Genomic DNA, 23,212 nt, shown 5'->3' with positions numbered 1-23,212 from the left:
ATCGCCCAAGTGACCCCAAGCTTTTGGACAGTACTGTATGAAGTTTGTATGTGTACTGTACATTAAGCTACACAGTATTAAGACACTGACTCGGTTCTCTGGTAATGTCTGGGCTCCCAGAGAGAACTTCCATCGGCTTCAGCAGGACCTCGCCAACATGATCCTAGCTTGTCTGGAGCGCCGCTCTCGTGGGTCTGTCCGGAGGAAGAAGCTGCTTCTACGTCAAAGCCAGGAAGATGACATGAACCAGGAATCAGAGGTGGACTCTGAGAGTGACCATCCTGAGTACCTGCATCTGGCCACCGTGGATAACACCCTCAGTACCTTCTTGTAGAACCGACCCAACTGGATCTTACACCATTCACCAAGAGTGGGAAAGAAAGCAGGAGACGGAGACAGAAATGACTTTATCACTGTAAACTACAACTTTTCAGGTGTAGCGAATTCATATGTAAATGCTTTGCCATTAAATCCTCTCATTGTTGTTACTTTAGATGGACAAGCATGTGAGATGTGCTTTTTTTCTATCAAATATACTTTTCATATGCAGTTGACCAAAATGTTTCAATGGAAATTCAGTTTTACTGCATTTTTCTGGCTTTTGTGCCCTGGGTAGAAGTGCAGCAGTGAGCAGAGATTTGAAGAGAACAGGGAATCAAGCAGATACGTGACCCGTTTGTTGTTAATTGATCTGTTCGTTCTGAGGCTGAACTGAGGCAGTGAGGAGATCAGACTAAAGCAAACTGGTGGCTTTACTCAGGGTGTGATGCTGAGGCTCTTGTACATCTCTTGGGCATATTCTTATCAATTTTAGAGGCTTATGATTTGTTTGAAGAAAGTCTAAAGTATACATTGCATTTTTTGCCCAGTTCTCAACATGATTTTAACATCTTTGAAAGACAAAAGCAAATGTAGGTTTTTAAGCCACAGGATTATTAAGAACAAAACAAACATCATCAAATATCAGTCACCATATCTAATTATTTGTTTAATATGTTTTCATTTTTACAGAGGGAAATTCAAATGCATTTCTATTTTTAATCATAACTGCTTTTGACAATATTTGCATCTCCAGCTAAGCTGTGGCTGCTGAGAATAAACTGAGCAAGTTTAATTTCATTACTTAACAGATAGCAGTAGATACTTTGCATGCTTCTGATGATGGGAGTTATGGGAATATCTGCCTCTACAAAAACATTTAAAAAAAAGACTTGTATTTTAAACCAAAGGACAAAGTTTTATTTTTTTTTGAGAATAATGACATTCATTTATATTAAATAAATTAAAAAAGCAATTCACCTTCTGTCACATTTTTGATGTACGTGTATGTTTTTCAGGTTCTGGTAAAATGCAGTTCAATGAAACCGAAACACAGTGAAGCATGTACATATGTATCTGAAGCAGTACAATTCATGGGTCACATTGTTTTACCTGTACAGTGAGAAGCTTTACAGCAGACAAAGGAATCTCAGCATTGGATAACAATGTTTTGATAGATGTATTTTATGCACAGACTAATGAAAGTGAACTGCTATGTACCATCACACTATGTAGAAACACACTTTACTGTAAAGTAGAAACCGTTTAAGATATAGCGTACAAGTGTGTGAATCCAGCAAATCAAACAAAATAACTGCACATGGAGGATTATGACAGTGATGTAACGATAAAAAAATGTCATTGAAAAGGAAAACTTAATTCTACTGAGAAACATCTGTTGAATAGCATTTATGTGAACTAAGACTTCAGTAAACCTGATGTATATATTTATAGTTAATGATCATCAGGTCAGTGTGAAATAAGTCTTCAAGTAGAAAACAGAATAAGTCACCATAAGATGACCCCCTCCCCCGACCCACACAGAAAAGAATCTTGACCTTTTACCGAGTAACATTTAAAAAGAAATATAGACTAAAAAATAAATTAGAGACCTCAACATATAACAAATAATAAAAAAGGCAAAATATTTCATACAAAACAGCTTTACCCTATACATGCAGTTGCATGTTTAGTATGTGCACTCTCTTCGTTTCTACTTGAACACCAATACAAACTGGAAGAAAAATATAGTAATACCTAACCCTTGACGCTCAGTGAAATTATAAAGCACCCATTACTTCACCAAAAATATAAAAACATCTATTTAAAAATGCATGTAATAACACCTATCATCATCCTGTCAGTGTTTTGATGTTTGAACTCAAGGCACCGAATGATCAAAGTTACAAAAGAGCCACAGAAAAAGCTGAATTAACAAAATAAACAAAACTTCCATCTCTTCTAATGTCAACATTATGACTATCATAAGCTTGATGAGTAATTTTATCATCACCCATCTGAAATGTATTGTATTTTAATAATCCTAAAGTAAAGGATCCTAAAGTTCCACTGTAATTTTCTATTTAAAATCATACATGGTGACACACACACACCCACACAATTTTGTAATTGAGGCCTATTTTTGAAAGGTAATTATCAAAATGTTGATTGCAAAAACATTGCCAACCATAAAATTAAGTCTGAATTTCCTCACACTGTAACTGAGTATTGCCTGTATAAAAAATTTTTAGTGTGTTGATTGTTACAGAGAAGCAACACTGCAGAGAATCAGACAGACAACAGACAATATGGCAGCAGAAATATCAAAGTCAGAAATAATCTTGGTGATCCTCCGTGGGCAGAGCCAAATAACTTTTTTTTTATCTTAAAAGGGAAGAATCTTTGAAGATGGGGATTGCACTGCTTCCTTATTTCATTAGTTTGTCAAACAGGATGCTGGAAAGCTGGTAACCATCTTTTGGGTAGTTGATCTGATTAAGCAAGTTTGCATTTGAAACACTAACTGGCCTAACTAACTTAATGTATTCTCTCATGGTTGTTCGATTCCTACCACTGTGGAATTACTCCCCCTAGTTAACTCATGACATCCTCTTTTACCATACATGTGCACTCAAACCCTTGTATAGTATATTTGCTGATTAACACCTTACAATGAATTTACATGTATAACACAAATATACTGTACTGCAGACTCAGTCAGGGAAATCAAATTTGCACTATTCATAAATTACCAAAAGGGGTATAAAGCCACGTTATCCCCTTCTTAGAACCCTTTTTAAGCATGCATCTGCACTGCAGCAGCTCTAAGAGCTGATTGCTTAGTATTCCTCATTTTAAGAGAGGACAAGAGAGAAGACACAGGGATACAGCTCATTCTGTGGTGCCCTCTCCCCTCCTAAGTTTCATTTACCTTCAACTACTCATCTCTGCCTCAATGTTTAAACCCATACTGGCTCACACCTACATCTCTCAGTCAGCTGGGGCCAAACCTGGCTGTGGATACAGGCCAGGGCGACCGCCAGAGATGAGGCTGCTGCTGAGCATGAATTTGCACACGTAGACACTGTGTGTATCAGTGTACCACATGGTGTCAGTGCATGGGAAAATGCACAAATGTCATGTGTTAAAAACTGGACTTGCAAGCAGGAATACCAGGGTCAATGCAGCCACACAACACAACTCGGAGCTGAAGGCAAACTTATGAAGTCCTCTCAACAAAAACGTTAAAAAAGAACTTGTTTATGTTTTACATGTGGTGTAAATGGGCACAAATGTCTCTTCTCTTGACTCAAACAGGCCGTCGAGTTCAAACCCATATTAAACAAAAGTTACACTGACAGCAACAAATAACTAATTTGTCACCACTGTTTCCTACAAGCGTGATGACAAAGTTAAGTTGGGCTGGTCCTGGCAGAAATGTTTGGTGAGATCACTGTGATCTTTTCATTTCTGAAAAGGTGACACTACATGAACAGCAGTCTTAGGATAAAAGTTGGGGAAACAATTGCATCCAGGAAGGAAGCACTGAAAGTTGGTTAAAATTTGAATAACTAATGGATGCCTTTATGCCAGCTGGGATAGCATTATTCTAGATCAGCACCATGGTTCAGTCAGATTGAATCTGGATCTTTGGTTATAATTTACTGAGTTTCACTGCTGTATTTGACAATGTAAAAACTACATTATTTATACTAAGAATATTGTTTCACTAAAAATGATTTGATGGTAATTTGATCATATTGATATGGCACAGACTTGAATAAGATTTGGGTTTTTTCTCTGTCTTTTTTGGTGAAGTGAGAACAATGCTACAAATCTGTTTTGGCGACTCTCTATGGATGCAACGAGTAAATCCATCAGGTAAAAAGCCTAGAAAGAAAAACTTTAATTCTTGCAATCTCTACATCCGGGACCCATGGATCTGGAAGAGCTGTGGAATAAAAACAGTCATTAAGAATTGTAGATACTGGGGGACATATTAAACACTTTATACAGCGTAAGCTATGGTTTAGCTGTGATGGTAATGAACATGGTGACAGAATGAGTAACTTGACTGGCATGCATAATGAATGGAAACCTCAAAAACCAACACAGTCATGTACTGAGCAATTTTCATGTGTATAAATGTGTGAGCCTCTTTGACATTTAGGTTATATTTTAATGTTTATTTTGTGGTGGTGTAACAGTTTGATTCTACATTGAGACTGTACGTATACACAGACTGGGAAGGACATCACTGAAAGGTCAGGGATATTTCATGTCACAGCATTGGTAATGAGACCCCATGCAGATGCAGTGCTCGATCAATATGTGTGGCTGCATTGGCCCTGACTGATTTTGTGCATGTATTCAGATATACACAGGTTGGCGACATACAGCACAAGAAAGTAATAATTTTAGTTAACTGCCAGTTAGCAAGATCGACTCTTTTGAAAAAAGCTTCATCACAGTATCTAATATGGGCCTTCTTTGGAAACACGGTGGCTGTTCCAGCTCACTCTGGTTTATTAGCATAGACCCTCAGTACCAGGCTGCACCAGGATTAGTAGACTGTGACACAAATGATTGTACTATTTTTTTTATTCAGCTAATAGTAATAATTAACACTGTCAGTAGGGCTGACAATGCAACATTTTTTTAACTGCTTGTTTTTTGCACCTTTTGCCACACTGAGATATTTGCTGGGAAAAGGCTCAATTTAATCTGCACTAAATGTTCTGGTATGCAGTGGATACATACTAATTAGACTGCATGATATGTAAAATGTCCACTGGGGATGGGAATGAACACAGTTAAGGTCCATCAATGGTAAGACGCAACAACTCTTTTTTAGGCCCTTTTGATCCAAAATGTTTTATGCCCATCTACACATTTGGCTGTGCGACTAGTGCTAGGAACCACAGCCTGGGGGCAAATATTAGGTGAATAAGGTAGGTAAATTGGGGCTGCAAGGGTAAGGTCTATTCTACTCTCCAGACTCTTCACTGCATTTTCTAGGGCAGCAATAAAGTAAGTGGGCTTAATAAAAGATAAACGTAGTAAAAGAAATTCATGAAGTACGAAACAAAATTTTTTTTTTGTGCACCTATGTGTAATCCTATCATAAATATACACTTGCTGGCTGAGTTTAGAAAACACTAATCAGAGGCTTCACTGCTTCTATAGATCAAAACAAAAAAACTGAAGTTGAATGAAGAGCCAAGTTCTCTTTCTGTGGATAACCACCTATGTTTCTTGCTATGTGACAGCCAGGAAAAGAAGCTACAGGCTAATTATGTTTGGTCTGTGTGACAGTGTCTGAAAGATGCAATGTTAAGAGACAAATGTGTAACAGAGCCATAACGGTTTTGGGGAGAATGTGGAAGTCAGAGCTAGAGCTGAGCTACAATTCTACTAAAAGTTGTGGCGCATCTGTGTACAGTAGCTCGCCAATGATCTACAACTGGCCGCTACTGACACATAATTACGGGGATAAAGAGAGATTTTTTGTTCTAAGCAACAAACTGCATATATTGCAACGTGTGTCGCATCTCACTTGTGCATATCACTCCCCCCACCCACGAAATAAATAAATAAATAAACCTCAATACAGTGCAATGAAACATCCCAGATCTCTGTAGAGATCTCACACACAGAGACACACACACATACAGTGCCTTGAAAAAGTCTCAATAACCCTTGAATTTTCCACATTTTGTCATGTCACAACCACAAACATAAATGTATTTTATTGGGATTTTATGTGATGGACCAACACAAAGTGGCACATAATTGTGAAGTGAAAGGAAAATGATAAACTTTTTACAAATAAATGTCTGAAAAGTGTGGCGTGCATTTGTATTCACTGTAAGTGGGTGGAACCTAACACTGCAAATCACCCTGAACACACCATCCCCACTGTAAAACATGGTCTTGGTGGCAGCATCATGTTGTGACGATGCTTTTCTTCAGCAGGGACAGAGAAGCTGGTCAGAGTTAATGGGCAGATGGATGGAGCCAAATACAGTGCGATGTTAGAAGAAAACCTGTTAAGAGTCTGCAAAAGTCTTGAGACTGGGATGGAGGTTCACCTTGTAACGGGACGACCATAAACATACAGCCAGAGAGCTACAACGGAATGGTTTAGATCAAAGCATATTCATGTGTTAAAATGACCCAGTCAAAGTCCAGACCTAAATACAATTGAAAATCTGTGGCAAGACTTGAAAATTGCTGTTCACAGACGCTCTCCATCCAATCTGACTGAGTTTGAGCTATTTTACAAAGAGGAATGAGAAAAAAAATGTCCCCCTCTAGATGTGCAAAGCGGGTAGAGACATGCCCCAAAGACTTTCAGCTATAATTGCTGCAAAAGGTGGTTCTACAAGGTTTTGACTCAGGGGGGCTGAATACAGATGCACAGCACATTTTTCAGATATATATATATTCGTAAAAACTATTAATATTAATTTGAAAACTATTTTCTATTTTTTAATGTATTTATACATTTGTGCTTGTAATGTGACAAAATGTGGAAAGGTTCAAGGGGTGTGAATACGTTTGCAAGGAACTTACATTCAAATCTACAATCTCTACCCACTAACACATCTACAGCGCAGTTCCTCACCCATTCCCACCTCTCTTTGGAACAAAGAAAAATGACTCCCTCATTCTCTAAGCCACTCATTTGGTGTGGTATCTCTACCACCCTCTTCCTCCTCCTCCTCCTCCTTCGCTGCTTCCTCCTCCTGCATCTCCGCCAGCTTCATTCAGCATGAAGTACAGAAAGGAAAACACAAAAGGGGAAAAACAAAACAAAACAGAACAGAAAAATAACAACAATGAATATGCTGATGAGTGTCAGTGAGTGGCCAGTGTGACAAACTGAGAAGTGAATGTGTGTAAATGTGTGTGTGTGTACGAGTAAAAGCTAGTACCCACTCTTTTAATTTTTGTATAATCTTGATTTTTGTATAAAACCATAAAAATCATCAATAGCAGTTCATAGTATGGAGCAAACAAAGCCTCAGATCAAAAATAAAAGAATCAAGGTTTTGGAAGGGAGTAGTCAAAGTCCGGACCTCAATCCAACAGAAATGCTGTGCCAGGACTTTAGGGGAGCTGTGTATAAGCAAATGCCCAAAAATCTTAATAAACTGAATGATGTGACAGACAGTCATATGGGAAACAATTAATTCAAGTTATTGCTGCTAAAGATAGAGGCTACTGAATCATGGGGGTACTTAGTATTTGTTAAATTAGAAATGGCAAGTTGTAAAACTTTAAAAACAAATTTGTCTGAGGTTGTTATTTGTCTGATACTAATAGCTACAATTAGATTATTTTTATTATGATTTTACACACACACACAAAATAATTAAGAAAAGGGGCTTAGTAACTTAGTAACTGCACACACAAACAAAACACACACACACACATGCAACTGTTGCACATATATATTGCAACAGTTGCAAATACATAAAATACATACTGTATATGTATTATAACATAGACTAAGAGACCATATACACATACAAAAAAGGAGAGTTGTGATTAACATTGTAGTGAATGCGTTTGTGAATGACATTTTGAGGTGGGTGACATTTGGAGCTTGCATTGGAAAGCAGATAATCAAAGCACACTAACACATGCCTCAAGGAGAGGAGATATTCACACACACACACACACACACACACACACACACACACACACACACACACACACACACACAACCCTAAAACCCCAAAACACATACAAAACAAATAAAGGACCACACAGAGACACACAACAAAACAGTGTGATCTTTTAGAGCCTTAAATATGTTTGTGAGAAAATTTGTTGTACCTTAGTTTTGTGGCTTTGCTCTGTACCCAGCCCTGACCCTGGAGTGTGAAGCTCCTTGGATACAACACACAGAAACTCAGCCTGGTCTTCTGTCCCATAGCTGTATGACGAGCCAATGTTTACCATCTAAAATAAGAGAAAGCGACACAGATCCACAGAGGAGGGAGGGACAGAGAGAGAAATAGTCAGTCTCAGAAGGGATTACAGATCACAGCAGAGAAAAGTAAGACAGCAAGAGAGAAGAACATGACTGAAAGAGCCAAAATCCCTCAGTAAAGCAAAGTCAAATTCTTGTGCTCATGCATAGTGGGAGACCCTGCTGGTACACACTAGGCAGTGGACTCAACAAGAAGCATCTTTCCTTTGTGCGTTACAGCAGCAACAGCCAGCCAGCATTTGCAAAAAACCTGCGCACAAATCAGAGCTGTGCAGCATGCAGCAGAGCTTAGTGCCAAGGCAGTGGGCAGTGGGGGTCTAAATGTGATTATTAGGCTACAGTGTACGTAGGCTGAGCTATTAACACTCCACGAGGCTCCGGCTGAGGCTCAGAGTGTCACGATATGAATGAATTAAAGAATCATAATGTGAGTGTAAACAGCACTGAGTAGTTACAAATTTCTGATCATTTGATTGTGAAAATAAATCTTATCAATGAATTATATTCTGTTCTAATCTGCAGAAAAAACATCCAAATAGAGGCCTTTTTGTGTCCAAGAGCAGTTATTGATAATGACTGGTGTTATGATTGGGATGGGTGGAAAACCTGCACAGGCCCAGCACAATTATGTTTTAAGCAATGTAATAAGATTAGAGCTAGTGGGACTATGTGTAAATAAAGCTGACATGGAATCTCTAGATTAGTAAGTGCTACCTAAGGTTAGGTACACTGAGATGGGCATTTTTCCATCTTAGAGTCTTAAAGTCATTTTGGCAGTGCAAAAAGCAGGGCACAGGTCAGGGACAAGGCCAAGGTCAAAATTGTAGGGTCAGCAGCAGCGTGAGTCCAACCCACAGTCCAGAGCAGTCCGGTGCGGGGCTTTCTGCAGGTGCGCACGCTGACCTGCTCAAACTTCCAGCCGTCCGACATTGTAGAGACCATCTGAGTAAGCTCCTCCTCCTGGCACTGCAACACCCGGTAGACATGCTTGGGGGGCACCTGCTGGGGAAACAGAGATGGGGGAGAAAACATAAATACTAAGACATTAAAACTACTTTTATGGCCATAATTATCGTCACCTTTGCAATTCTGTCAGAAAATGCAACCATTCTCTCAGGAAATTGTTCCAATTGCAAATGTTTTTATATTCATGTGCTTATTGTTTTTGTTTGCACTGGAACAACACAAAAAAAAAAAAACAGAGAAGAAAAGTCAAACTTGATAAAAAGGTACACAAATCTCAAAAATGGACTGGACAAAATTATTGGCACCTTGTCAAAATTATACTGGTTGCAAACACACTTACAACCAGTTAAAATGGAGAAACGTTGAATCAACCTTTGTGTTGTGTGTCACACTGAGCGTGGAGAAAAGAAAGAAGTTTAAAGAGGTGTCTGTGGATTTGAGAAAATTGTGGAAAAACATGGACAATCTCAAGGCTACAAGTCCATCTCCAGAGATCTTTATGTTCCTGTGTCCACTGTGTGCAATATCATCAAGAGGTTTACAGCCCATGGCTCTGTAGCTAACCTCCCTGGATGTGGACGGAGGAGCAAAATTAATAAAACATTACAACGGAGAATGGTTCACATGGTGGGTGAAGAACCCCGATTATCTTCCAAATAAATTCAAGCTGATCTGCAGACACAGGGTACAACAGTGTCAGCTCACACTACCCGTCAGCATCTGAATGAAAAGGGACGGACGCTATGGTAGGAGACCCAGGAAGACACCACTGCTGACACAAAGGCATTAAAAAAGCAAGAGTGGAGTTTGCCAAAACTTATATGACAAAACCACAATTCTTCTGGGGGAACATACTGTGGACAGATGAGACAAAAGTAGAGCTTTTTGGTAAAGGACATCATGGAACTGTTTACAGAAAAAGAAATGAGGCCATAAAAGAAAAGAACCCAGTCCCTAAAGTCAAACATGGTGGAGCTTCAAAGATGTTTTGGGGCTGCTTTGCTGCTTTTGGCCCTGGATGCCTTGACTGTGTGAACAGTATCATGTAATCTGATGATTACCAAAGATTTTTGGGGCACAACGTGTCAGAAGCCACGTCTCTACCGGAGGTCTTGGGCCTCCCAGCAGGACAATGACCTGAAACACTCTTCAAAAAGCACTCAGAAATGGTTACAAACAAAGAGCCGGAGAGTTCTGAAATGGCCAGCAATGTGGAGAGATCTCAAACCAGCAGTTGGGAGAAGGCCTCCTTCAAATCTGAAAGACCTGGATAGGTTTGCAAAAGAAGAGGGGTCCAAAATTCCAGTAGAGAGGTGTAAGAAACTCAGTCATGGTTAAAGGAGGCAAGTGATTTCAGTTATTTTTTCGAAATATTAACTTAAGGCTGCCAATAATTTTGTCTAGTGCATTTCTTGGGTTCTGTGTGGAATGGTATCAGATTTGACTTCTCTGGTTTTTTGTGTTGTTCCAATGCAAATAAAAACAATACGCAGGGGAACACCAAAACATTTGCCAGTGGAACAATTCTCTTAAAGAAGGGTTGCATTTACTGACAGAATTGCAAGGGTGCAGATATTTTTGGCCATGACTGTACAATGTGGCCTCTAAGGATCAACCACAATATTCAGGCCAAAATATCCACAAGCTCTAAAACAAAGTTCCCAGGCACTAAATGACTGGATGTCAATTTTTACAAGGCTGATCCTCGTTCACTTGTCATAAATGTGGTGGTAATCTACCCTATCCAATTGTTTGTATCGTGATGCAAGGGTGGACGACAACAATCAGAGAGCAAAAAGTAATGTGGTAGTGGGCAGCTACAGCATGTCTCTATTCATAGTTTTCTAGGCTCAGATAAATGATAGCATCAAGTCCAGTACAGTACAGTCGAACAAAGAGAAGGTGGGTGTATGTTTGAGGGCAGTGGGATTATGTAAGAGTGAGTGTAACCATCCCAAGAAAAGAACAGAGAAGCTTGATGTACGGTGGTGCAGTCTTCAGAGAAGCACAGAGAAAATGACTGAAAGACACATGCTGTGTGTGTGCGGTATGTTTGAGTGTGTCAGGTGCAGATAAAGTTAAAGCAGTGGTTGCATAACAATTTCTTTTTTGTTTTGTTTTTTTACACACATTTGTCAGCTTCCTTAACAGTGAGTGCAGTGACCAATAAGATATGGATTCTGTCTATACCTGTGTGGCTTTGGAGTCCCTCTCCACAATCCTATCCTTGATTAATTTGATCAGCGGAGTGATGTTATAAAACTCAGCCTCCTCCAAGACACCTTATAAGAAAAGAAGCAAAACACAGCTGAATAATGTGCACTGGGAGAAAATAAGCTTTTCAATCAAATGTACCATCCTGTCAGTTTTTCAAGTTATTTTTTCAACAATGATTAATGGTTGATTTAATTAACCTTTTTTCAACATTGCATAGTGTCTTCAAGGTTTAGTTTTTGAGCAGTAACTGGATGTTTCAGATACAAGTGTATTTATACCAACGCATGAAAAACCGAATTGTGCAACTTCTAAAGTCAACTGGCTGAACTTATTTTCTTAGTTTCTCACTATTGGCTATATTACTTATGGGTTTCTCCGCCCGAGATGCATGGCCATGTAGTTGGCGGTTAACATGGTATCTAATCAAGATCATTGTGCTCTTTAATAAAACTATGTAATGAATATATAAAACTGTATTGAAAAAGTTGGTCTTCCTAACACTGTCTAGTACAAATATGACTTGGCTCCAAGGGCCGGCCTGCCTAACATGACGGATGATAATGACCCTAAAAGAAAATGCATGTTCTAATAGCAAGTGAACTGCATTTAATGGCTTAATATTCGACCATTTAAGCAGTGACTTACACTTCTTACATTGTCTCGAAAACAACCTGTTTCTCCTCAGGTTTCTCCATCACTCACCCTGACTTTAAATAAATTATTTAATCAGTATCATATTTGATCCTCTCCTCTTAACCACAGCAATGCACCTCCACCACCATTATTTTTGCAGTGCAAGTTACTTGATTAGTAACTGTAATGTTATTAAAAATGTAGGAAAGAAACATTACATTACTGTGATTGCAGTACTGTTCTGAACAATGTACAAGAATCTAATATTTACATATCTGTTTATATTTTTAATATTTACTAAACTAGAAAAGGCTGCAGGAGTCTTAAGGTGAAATTACATCACATTAGGGAGTAAAGACAGTCACTATTCAGCAGATAGTCAATCCCTCCACCACATAAAAAAAAATCATGCAACCACTACTATCTGAGTAGAGTCAACACATCTGAGACCTTCCTCAGCCAGCTCCTTGTTGTAAACCAGTTTGCCGTGCCGCAAGTAGTTGAGGATGGGACCGAAGTAGGTGGGATCTCTGTCAATCACATAAGCTCCAGTCTCATCCTGTTGGAGAGGAGGAATCAGAGGAAGACAAAAATATATAGTCAATGATATAACATTATCACATCATAAATTGCAAGTATTAACATTCCTCATAACATTCCTCTGTTATCTGGAATTTTATTCTATTAAATCTGTGCATGTTGAAACTTTTTATGGTTGTGTAATTATAATCCACTATGTCTTCATATTGCACATTTTTTTGTGCTGTATGTAATCTAGTATTTCTCAAACATCATTGGCATTTAGATGGACATGGACATATTTCTCTGTAAACATGCTGACTATTTTTAGATCCAAAGTTCACTATCTACACTATGTGGAGAAAAAACATCCTGGTTGGTTATTTTCATCATGAAGTATGCAGTGCTGGCAGCTAGACCGGAGGTATGCACTACAGTGGACAGTGTCTCAAAAAAAAAAATGCTATTAACCCAATAATTAACTAATTAAAACAAAGATATTATGGGAGCAAACGTAATGCAATCACTAGTAGTATGACTAAAAAAGTAACTTTGTGTATTCACTACCACTGGCTACCAAACACAATGTGGTTATTTGCTTTTTCCATTAGTCTTTTCTGTAGCTGTAAATGGAGGCTACTGGCACTTCAGAGCAGTGGTCTTTGACTTTTACACTTTGTTGACAGCCTGCTTTACAACAACCTTCAAGCTAGTTCTGCCAAGCTTGCCTGGCTGTTATGTCACAACTACTGCCCTCTAGCATACACACATCCTCCCCCTGCCCTTCCTCGTGATGATTGCTTGAAGCAGAGCTCCCTTTTTCAGCTGAATTCACAAAAGACCCAGTGCTGCAATGATCCGCATTCAGGCCTATAGGAGAGCAGAGGGTGAAAGGGAAATGTAGGGAAAGACATTAAACAACACTGGTAGCATCTGCTGTTTATCTGTCATTAACACATGGTTCGGTGGGTTGTAGAGAAGGAAGCATTCGCTATTGGCAGACATTGTGTTTTATGGAGAAAATACAAGAAAAAGATACAATTTGTTTCTTAAAAACACAATTCACAAATACATTTTACTACTTTACACCAACGGAATATGCAGAAAATATAAGATGCCTTTGAAATATTGGCTACTTAAAATTGTTTTTAATGTTGGCTAAGGAGCAATAAATAACCTTGGCCTCTAACACCATCTTGTATTATTGCAAGTAATCGCTTTGGTTTTTTATCAACAAGTCCTTACTCATTCACACACCCTGCACCACTCACTGGTGTGCAAGAGATTTGATGTTCTGTAATTTGATAATATTTTTAAACTAAAAGATTATATTTTTAACCACTAAGACATTTCTGCATTCTTTGGTTCCTTGATTCTAGCATTGCTGGCATTAGCTTTAGCTGTGGTTTGTTTTCTTTTGATAATGACGTCATTTTTCTGACAAAATTTGTTGATAATTTATTGAAATCTAAACTAAGACAAATGATCTATTACCCATCCATCCATTATCTGTCACTGCTTATCCTATTTGGGTCACGAGAGGGCTGGAGCCTATCCCAGCTTCCATCGGGTGAGAGGCGGGGTACACCCTGGACAGGTCGCCAGTTTATCTCAGGGTCAACACAGGGAGACATACACAGACAGGCAACCATTCACACATGTGGGCAACTTTAGATTCACTAATTAACCAAACATGAATGTTTTTGGACTGTGGGAGGAAACCCACGCAAGCACAGGGAGAATATGTGACACTGACACGACTGATTAGGGAGCCACATAGGGTTTCTGTGTTTGTGGCAAAAAGAGAAACAAAGCGAGAACAGAGACAAGATGACTTTAAGACCAAGAAAAAGCTCATGAAGACGTAGCACTATGTGTGCATGTGGAAGGGCTGCGACTGCAGTACGGAACATAGACAAATGCACTTGCACACACAGACACACACCGTGCTAATTGAGTGGAGCTACAGTAGAGGACAGGCCAGGGCTTCATCAACGTGACTTGACTTGACAGTGTGGGCATGACCACACTGCGGGGAAATCTTCCTCTATGTGTCAGAGCCCTGGCTTCTACCTCACAAGACACAAACACAGACATAGTAGTTATTCATTGTGACAGATGCATTTGCAGCTGCAGAACATTACCTTTAAAAATATCCTTATAGATGGGTTTAATCGTAAGTAGACAGGCTTCTTCAGGACAGATCAATAAAACAACAAAGCAACACACTCCAATATGCAAGGAAAGTATTAAAAGAACAGGAACAATTTGTATGGCAAGTTCTCTGTACCGTCAGAAGAAAAATGTATAAATTTAACCTTCATCTTGACATTTTGTGCTCTAGATTTGCTTGCTGTTTGCTGTAGGTACATGTTGCTTCCAGGAAGCTGTGCTGTATTACATGATAAATCACTAGTACAGATACAGTATTCCTACCCATGTAGGTAGTTATCCCTTTTCAGTGTGTGGCCGTAATGAGTTCAGAAGATCATACTCTCAGTTTTTGGGAAAACAGGTTCTAGTTGGTGAGTTAATGGTTTACAGAATATTTGTTCTTGGAAGTGGTAGTAACTTTACAGCTCCCTGAAGAGGTAGGCACTTCCCACAGGTTAGAATACATACTTAAACAAAATCCCTGTTTACTTTGCAACACACACACGCACACCTGCCTATACTCTACTGCTGGCTCGTGCATATGTGAACATTAGGGGGAATTGTTTTACTTTCTGTATTATTTATTGTATTTAATGTTGCTTAATTTGAAGCTATTTTTAATCACTCAAGAGACATATTTAAGAGAGACCAGGGGCCAATGGTTAGCCTGACTCAGCATGACACATCCTTGTCAAGCTTAATCAATCCATAAGCATCAATCCATAAAGTTTTTTTTGCTTGCTTTAAAGTTCTGATACCACTAGGGATTTGATATGATGATAGATAACTGTAGTTCTAGAAGCTTTCACAGGAGTCCACGTCCACATTTCCTAAATCTCAACATTGTGTTGTGTGAAACTATGCACCAAGTGAGCTGATTGGTTAATACGATAAAGTCGGGAAACATGCTAGAAGACAGAGAAGGAGAAGAAGAAGAAAAATATCATTCACAAAGCATCTTGGTGACATAATTTGTTCAGTAAATTGTACTTTGCTAATTGCAAAACTCTCCCTAGTGGACACTTTTATTTATCGCACAAGTACAGTGTAACAAAGACATGTTAATCCTTCTTTTCAAGTTCTTAATTAAATATGTCAGAGACTAGATACACATTTAATCATATGACCTTATAAGTCCTCACATCCAATTATACAATTTTCCAAGTTGTTTTTATTCCTGGAGTCTACACTTAGAATGATATGAAGCACGCCCACAAATTATTTCCTTTACTTCCTCTGTAATCGGCTGATCATAACTGCACAGACTTACTATCCATATACAAAACTAAAGAAACCAAAGAGTCTGAGTGCAACAATAAAGTCTGTTAAGTACAGTATCGAAAGAGAGGAACTTGCTTTTATAGGAGGGAACTGCCTCAGACTTGCACAAAGCAACAAAAGAAATTAAATTAGAACTTTTACGATCAAAACAGAACTATAAATCTAAATTTGAGAGCAAGAAGACTGCAAACAATCTTGGCTTAGCTTGGTAAATTACAGTAGGGATGCAGAATCCAAACACTCATGTTTTTTTAAATGGTTTTGACTCAGATATTAATTTTTACTAAAGCTTTTAACAGTTTTTTTAAAATTGTTACTTGTTTTTATTGTTTTTTACTTACAGAAGTGGAAAATGATAGTCACTCTGCATAACTTGCTTTTTAAATATCTGAATTGAAATAGGGCTCATGCTAGACTTTTAATTTTTCTTCTGCTTTTAATACAATGTAGCCCTACATCTGATGGGCTGGATTCTCACTTTTTTAACAAACAGGCGGTGTTTTCCTATGGTCTCCCATACTAGGCAGGCACCTTTGTTATTTATCCTCTACACAGATATGTGCCAGAATAGATACGACAACAAACATAAGTATGCAGATGAAGACAGGCCACAGATAACTGACTGATGATTTTGTACAGTGCTGTAAGGAGTCTTTCCTCCAGCTTAACATACCAAAGACTAAAGATATGTTGATTGACTTTAGGACGAATTGATTCAAAATTGGTCATTGAAGCAAACTTTAAAACTGTGAGTAAAAAGGCTTTTTAGTGATTGTATTGTTTAAGGAAACTATTTTACTTTGGTCATGTACAGTATCAATGTATAGCTACTATTTCTTATTTATTTATTTTTATTGTGTTGAATAGTAAAACAAGGTTGGTAACTTACATTTAAATTTTAGCTCTAATCTTACTGTAATTATCTATTTATTATAACATTATTAAAGTAATTGCGTCAATAGCATGCATTTAGGGTACTGTCTATGTCACATATCTTTATAAATGTGTGTCATCTTGCTGCAAAACGAATCTACACATGGGTAGTACCCATCTGAACCTGAATTATCTACTGCTCAAACTTAAAAAAACATGAATATTTATTAACACATTAATATTTGGTCCTCAAGGGTGGTAGGAACTTTGGATGGGAGTGATTTCTAATTAGGGATCAGAAATTACCTTCTATGGCATCACAGATGGCCTGGCTGAACCAATGATTTCTCAGTGTTGGTGACATTTCTGATAAAGGAGGCACCACTGCAGCTCCACACAGAAAAACACTTGTGTTGTGTTGTTGTATGTGTTTCCATTCCTTGCTGAGTAACTGAAAGAGCTTTGTGGGGACATCATTGCAGAAACGCATTCTTTGGGTGTACCCTCCTCTCGCCCAATGACAGCTGGGATATGCTTCAGCCTCCTGAACAGGATAATCGGGTACAAATAATAGATGGATTCTTCCGATGTTACTTTAAAAAAAATTTTATCAATTCTCTACAGTTTATCTAGACAGCTTTAATATTTTGTGAAAACACACCATTTTGATAAAATGAAAGTGAGTTTCATTAGAGGAAAACCTTTTTTCCCTCCCTAAAACAGTATTCATTATTTCCCTTGTGGACCTCAGCAACATAACTCTCTGGGGCTTTATTATGTGGCCCTAAAAAGATGGTCTGAGAAATAAAGACTTTTCCAGGATTTGTGCACACATCACAAAGCACTAAGCACTACTTATGGCATCAATGAAGTGTGTAAATACATAATTCAATGGCAAACACAATGCCACCAGTAACAAACCAGGAGCATGTAAAAATGAGACCAATTCCAGTGGTTATGAAAACACTATAGGATCATTTTAATTATCTTTTGTTTTCATTTTTATTTGATTTGTTTACTACTTTACTACTTTTATTATGAATTAAACTACCGACAATAACAAATATGTGGTAATACGATTATGTAGTTAGTCCGCTTAATAATCTTTTTCACTGGGAGCTGTATTAATAGCAGAGATCCTGGGTTTGCTTTGGTGAAGGGGCAGGGCAGGGCAGCTGAGGTGTTGGTAATCTCATTAAAACAGTAACACACAGCAAGACTGTGTGTGTGTTTGAAAACAGCCCATAACCCTTGAGAAGAGACACCTTAATGCCAGTGGAATAGATAAGGACTCCAGCTTGGATAAAATCAGCCTCTCTCCGGAGCAACAGAGAAAACAGGCTGAACTGCTCCGCTGTGTGAATCAGCTCGCCATTGCTGTTTACTAAACAACCTGGTTTCACTTCGGTGTTTGCTTGCTAACACAAAATAGTGAGTGACTTTAGAGGACAGATATAACATCTTAATTAAAAAGAGACGCATGTCAATTGAAATGTTCGTGTAGGTAGTTGGTTGTGAGCTCTTAAAACAACAGTGAAAAATTTTTAGGAGTTCAGTTTGTCATGCTCTGGCTTTATAGTTTAATTAGCTGCAGCAACTAACCTGTATCCACACTGTACATTTAAGTACTTATATACAGGCTCATATTCTTAAAATGATGGCGCTTTTTATTTGCAAACAAATAAAGGTATAGGGTGAATGACAGAATGCAACAGAAACATAAACAAAAGTGCATTTGTATGAAGAAACCTTAACTAATTAAATCATCTCAATAATTGTAAAATAACAACTTTTTATAGCTGTGGCCGCAACTCACTGGATGGATGGATGGATGGATGGATGGATAAATAAATAAATAAAAATAATTCTTATAGAGCTATTTAAATCACTAGTTGAATTCTTTTTTTTTATACCTTTCTCAAAATATTAGAATAACCTGAAAAAAATCCTCTTTGTAATTTATTTTTAAATAGTTATACTAGTATTAGTACTATACTAGTTAAACTAGTTAAGTAAGTTAAGTAACTATATACTGGTATACTAGTTAAGTAAGTTAAGTAAGTTTAATTATTTAATAAATAGTTATACTAGTTAAGTAAGTTTATACTTATTAAATAGTTATACTTATATTCTACATACATTCTTCAAGAAAAATTACTTCTACCCTTTTATTAATGATTTTGATGAGTACATGTGTCAGCTCATGGAAATCAAGAGTCCAGTATCTCACAATATTAAAATATTTCCTAAGATCAAGCAAAATAGATTTAAAGAAGAATTTACAATATAGAAATGTCCAACTACGTGCTCAATCTTTTAGCATTAACAAATTACTACATCAGTGCCATAAGCGTGGGGTACAAGTTTAGTTCTCATACAGATAAGAACGTTTTTGTTCTGTGAAGTCAATCTGCCAGCCACCAGAGTTTAGTTCTTGAATTTAAAAATCTAAGCCTTTGTGTCACAATGGAGTTTGTCCTTGTGGCAGTGGAAAAGAAGCATTACTAACTTGCATACTGACAGCAGTAGCAAATCTCTCTCTAATAGGTAACTTGCATTTTTAAACGATTTCTATGTAAAAATACCATGTACAAACACCTCTAGTCTACAGGAGTGTCCTACTAAAGTCAAGACTCATGTGGTAGGTTTTTAGTATGAACGCAGATGACAAGTGAAATCTTTTTTTTTTAATAAAAAAAATGTAATCTCTCATCTTGAGATTCAAACATTTGGAAAACCAAAAGAAAGGACTAACAAGCAATCAGCAGTCAGAATGAGTCAGCTGCTGAGAGCGAAGACAAGGAACGGCCAGAACGACAATAACAGAGATAGAAAGAGTAAGGATGAAGGAAAGAAAGAAAAAAATTAATTGACGACGTATGTTTGTACATCTGTGCGAAACAAATTCAGTGGCAGTGACTGTATGCAGATAGTATTCCTGTCAGGTTGTAGCTGAGAGTCACATGGGAATAATTTTAGCTTTAGGTGCTGCACGAAAATTCTCAAATCTGCTGTCAAACTAAAAGCTGAAGGACTATCTCCACTGCTGCTGTGGTTAAAAATTTCCTGTGACACCAATTGAATACCTGAAGCACATAGAGGTGCAGCTGAACTCAAGGCTAGTGTTTGTTGAGATAATGATGTTTGCTATGAGATGTTAATTCAATCATTTTAAACTCTCTGCTCGATGTGTGTGCAGCATGGTAGTACTGTGAAATCGAAGAGCAGCATGCTGATAAAGGATTTTTTTTAAAAACAAGCAAGCACTGTGCTTTATCTGGTTTTGTTTTTATTGGATTAGTCAAAAGCAAACAGTTAATTTTCAAATAACTTTACTCTTTTTAACGTCTGTCTACTGGTTAGGTTCTCAAGAACTGTTAGGTTTCTCATCAGCTGAAACTAGTACATGTTTGCTATTGGAGTGAAGAATAATAACATTTTTAAAACTTCTGTTAAATCAATACTGGGAAACTATCAACATTTCCAATGTCCTGGCCTCAGAATTTAAGGTGCTCACCTTGTTATTACAAATTCACTGGTTTAAGGCTGGTCAGGGGCATTCTTTGTATGTCATTACCCTGTCTACTCTCATTTCCTACTAGTTCTTCACTAAGCTATTTAAATAAAAAGGTATTAACGTCCATGCAGCATGAGCAGACATTTTAATCCAAATTCACTCTTTTACGTGGCTAAATTACATATACAGTTCCTACAAGAGCTGACGCATCGGGATAAGCTCACATTAACATGCTCAAGATGTTCAAATGTGATCAATTTCACCATGTGTTAAAGGCTTTTTGGTTTATCAACTCTTAGTGTACGTATATGCTGCCTGTTGTCATCAGTCAGTGTCTGCATCACTTAATCTAGTAAAAATAAAAACAGGAAAGATCAAACACAGAGATGGAGGTAAACAGAGAGACAAGGAAGTTTCAGATTTATGGATATTTATGAAGAAGCTTTTGATGAAATCAAACTGGAAGAAACATACAAAACCAAGCAGTTTTTTTTTAAACTGCACCATTTGACTGTCGCACACATGATATACAATAGCGGTTTTTATTGTACGCATTTTAGTTACATTTGCACATGCATGTCAGGTTAGACCACAATGGTGTTCTCACCGGAGCTGGATACATGTCACTTACAAATATGAATGTGAACCACCAAGAATTTGAAGCTCGAATATGGCAAAATTGTCATTGTGCGTTAACGCCCGTAACGTGAACATAGCCTTCACGATAAGAGGTTTTCATCTGAGATCACCTAAATGTCACCTAAGGGCTGGGACACAGCAAGCCGACTGTTGGCTAGCGCTGAGATGTCGGAGCATCTGTTGACCTTGTCTTTGCAGTTTGTCCCTGCACCGCTGGTGCTTGTTGGACCTGCTTCGCCAGCTTTTCGGCCCATTAGACATGTTGAATGGGAATCAGTTGGCATTGGCCCCGTCAGTAAAAAAGCCCACTCTGATTTGCTGTTTAGCTTGGCAAATCAGTGCATGAGAAGAGACCACATTATTAACAACACCAGTACAGCTTGTATTTTTGTTGCAACTTCTTATCAGACACATACTCGATTACAATTTGTGATAAGTCATCCGTGGTGAGCCAGAGTGAAATGAAAATGGTAGACTAACTCAGTTTTATTGTAACATGTATATACGCTGTCCCAGGTCTTCAACTTTCTCTTCCACTCACTCAACGTGCAGCGCTACATGCTTATTACTTGCACTCCGTGGTGTGCGTGAGTGCCACTTGTCACCCCAGACAAAGTAGACGTGACCCAACACAGTAGTTGGTCCTCATCTCGACCATTTCTTTGATGTTGGCCTGGTGTGTCATGGCCCTTACATGTGGAGCCCATGCAGCAGGGAAGACCTAGCCCCTTCTCTTTCTGTCACACAATCACATATCAAAGCCCATATCATAATCAAAAGCTGCATCATTTATGAGTTGCCAGCTCTTACAGTGTGTTCTGTCTACATGTGAGCGGGAGACACATAATACGTGTGTGTGTCTCTCTCTCTATAGGATGCCAGCTGTACAGCAGTTACCCAGTGTGCAGCTTCCTGCAGAGGAGGAGGCCCATGTTCATCCATCTGACCCAACCTCCACTTACACTACAAAATGATGCTGAGAGACACACACACATACACACACAGAAGAGGAGGAAAGCGTAAAAGAACCTTGTACTACAAATACATCAGCTTGTAATAAGACAGACCCATGCTTGGTGTGTATCTCTGGGACGGAACAGAGACTTTTAGGTCGTTTAGGTTTTAGGAATGATGCACGATAACACAGAATCATAGTCTTTAGAGACAGAATTTACAAAATCACGCCAAGACATACACACATGATACAGATAAGCACTTTAATTCAAAACCTTGAGACAAACTCTTTTAAGTGTACTCTACATCTACATTCCATTCATTCGTGGTAAAAATAAGGCTGAACTGTATGAATTTTCTATAAATTATGTGTGAAGATGTGAAACATTGATAAACAAACTATGAGTCTCTATAGGAATGCTATAAATGTTCACCAGCTTTGTGGAGGTACCCCCCCAACCACCTACCCACCCCCCAAGTTTTCCCAATTAAATCCGTGCTTTTTATTGGCTAATTTAATCGTGTATTAGCCAGATTATCTCAAAATAATCTTATCTCTATGGGAACGTTACTGCAGTACCAAAGTCGACGTTTGCCAAGTCCCTGTTACACCAAACTAAGCTAGTGTTGGCCCGATGTGAAGTGACGCTGACCGTGGATTAGTGTCCTGGCTGGACTCACCGTGTCTGAGTGCAGGTCCTGCTGCTGGCACAGCCGGTACAGGAACGAAGTTTGCTCTTTGAGAAGGGTTTGTCGCGTCGTGAGGAACACCGTACCGCCAACGTTAAGCCGAACCCACTTCCCGTTGTTTCCCCCTGTGGGATTGACGACCGAACCGTTACCGATGCTCTGCGACTCCGTCCCGCCGGGTTCAGCTGTGGCGGATGTCGCGCTCTCTCCCGCCTCGCTGTCTTTGTTGTTGTTGTTGTTGTTGTTATTGTTGCTGTTGTGGTGGTGGCAGCCGTGGTACGTCGCTAGCGCAGCGGCGTCCGTCGGTTCCGGCTGGTCGCCCGCTGTTGTTGCCATTTGGAAAAAAAAACTGCTTGAGACGAAGTGAAGCCGAGCGACTACGTCCGTCTGCCTCCCTGCTTGTCTCGGGTTTACGAAGAGCCCACGCTCCGCCCCTAACTAGCACAAAC

General features: G+C 38.6%; 2 protein-coding genes across 8 annotated transcripts in view; one reads left to right on the top strand and one right to left on the bottom strand.

Annotated features, from left to right (window-relative positions):
- Positions 1-1,294, top strand: part of gucy2cb (guanylate cyclase 2Cb) — a 13,666-nt gene extending 12,372 nt beyond the window's left edge. Inside the window, exon 27 of the mRNA XM_067487964.1 lies at positions 121-1,294. Within this exon, the coding sequence (XP_067344065.1) occupies positions 121-334 (214 nt within the window). The 3' untranslated portion in view covers positions 335-1,294. The remainder of the gene's footprint in view (positions 1-120) is intronic.
- kctd17 (potassium channel tetramerization domain containing 17) lies at positions 976-23,212 on the bottom strand. Of its 7 annotated transcripts, none has more exons than XM_067487967.1 (7): positions 22,755-23,212; positions 12,587-12,695; positions 11,477-11,568; positions 9,176-9,319; positions 8,164-8,289; positions 6,947-7,082; positions 976-4,270 (listed from the first exon to the last, which is right to left on the bottom strand). In XM_067487967.1, exons 1-6 carry the CDS (start codon positions 23,097-23,099, stop codon positions 6,987-6,989), a joined length of 912 nt encoding a protein of 303 aa, XP_067344068.1. In that variant the 5' UTR covers positions 23,100-23,212; the 3' UTR covers positions 976-4,270; positions 6,947-6,986. The 7 variants fall into 7 exon arrangements, with proteins under 7 accessions (XP_067344068.1, XP_067344070.1, XP_067344066.1 ...); XM_067487969.1 differs by having other exon boundaries at positions 9,224-9,319; positions 22,755-23,211; XM_067487965.1 differs by having other exon boundaries at positions 9,176-9,322; positions 22,755-23,210.

The sequence above is a fragment of the Channa argus genome, chromosome 20 (assembly GCF_033026475.1).
Source record: "Channa argus isolate prfri chromosome 20, Channa argus male v1.0, whole genome shotgun sequence".
In the NCBI taxonomy this organism is placed as follows: domain Eukaryota; kingdom Metazoa; phylum Chordata; class Actinopteri; order Anabantiformes; family Channidae; genus Channa; species Channa argus.
Note: the sequence above shows the minus strand (reverse complement) of the source record. Positions and strands in the feature narration are given on the sequence as shown.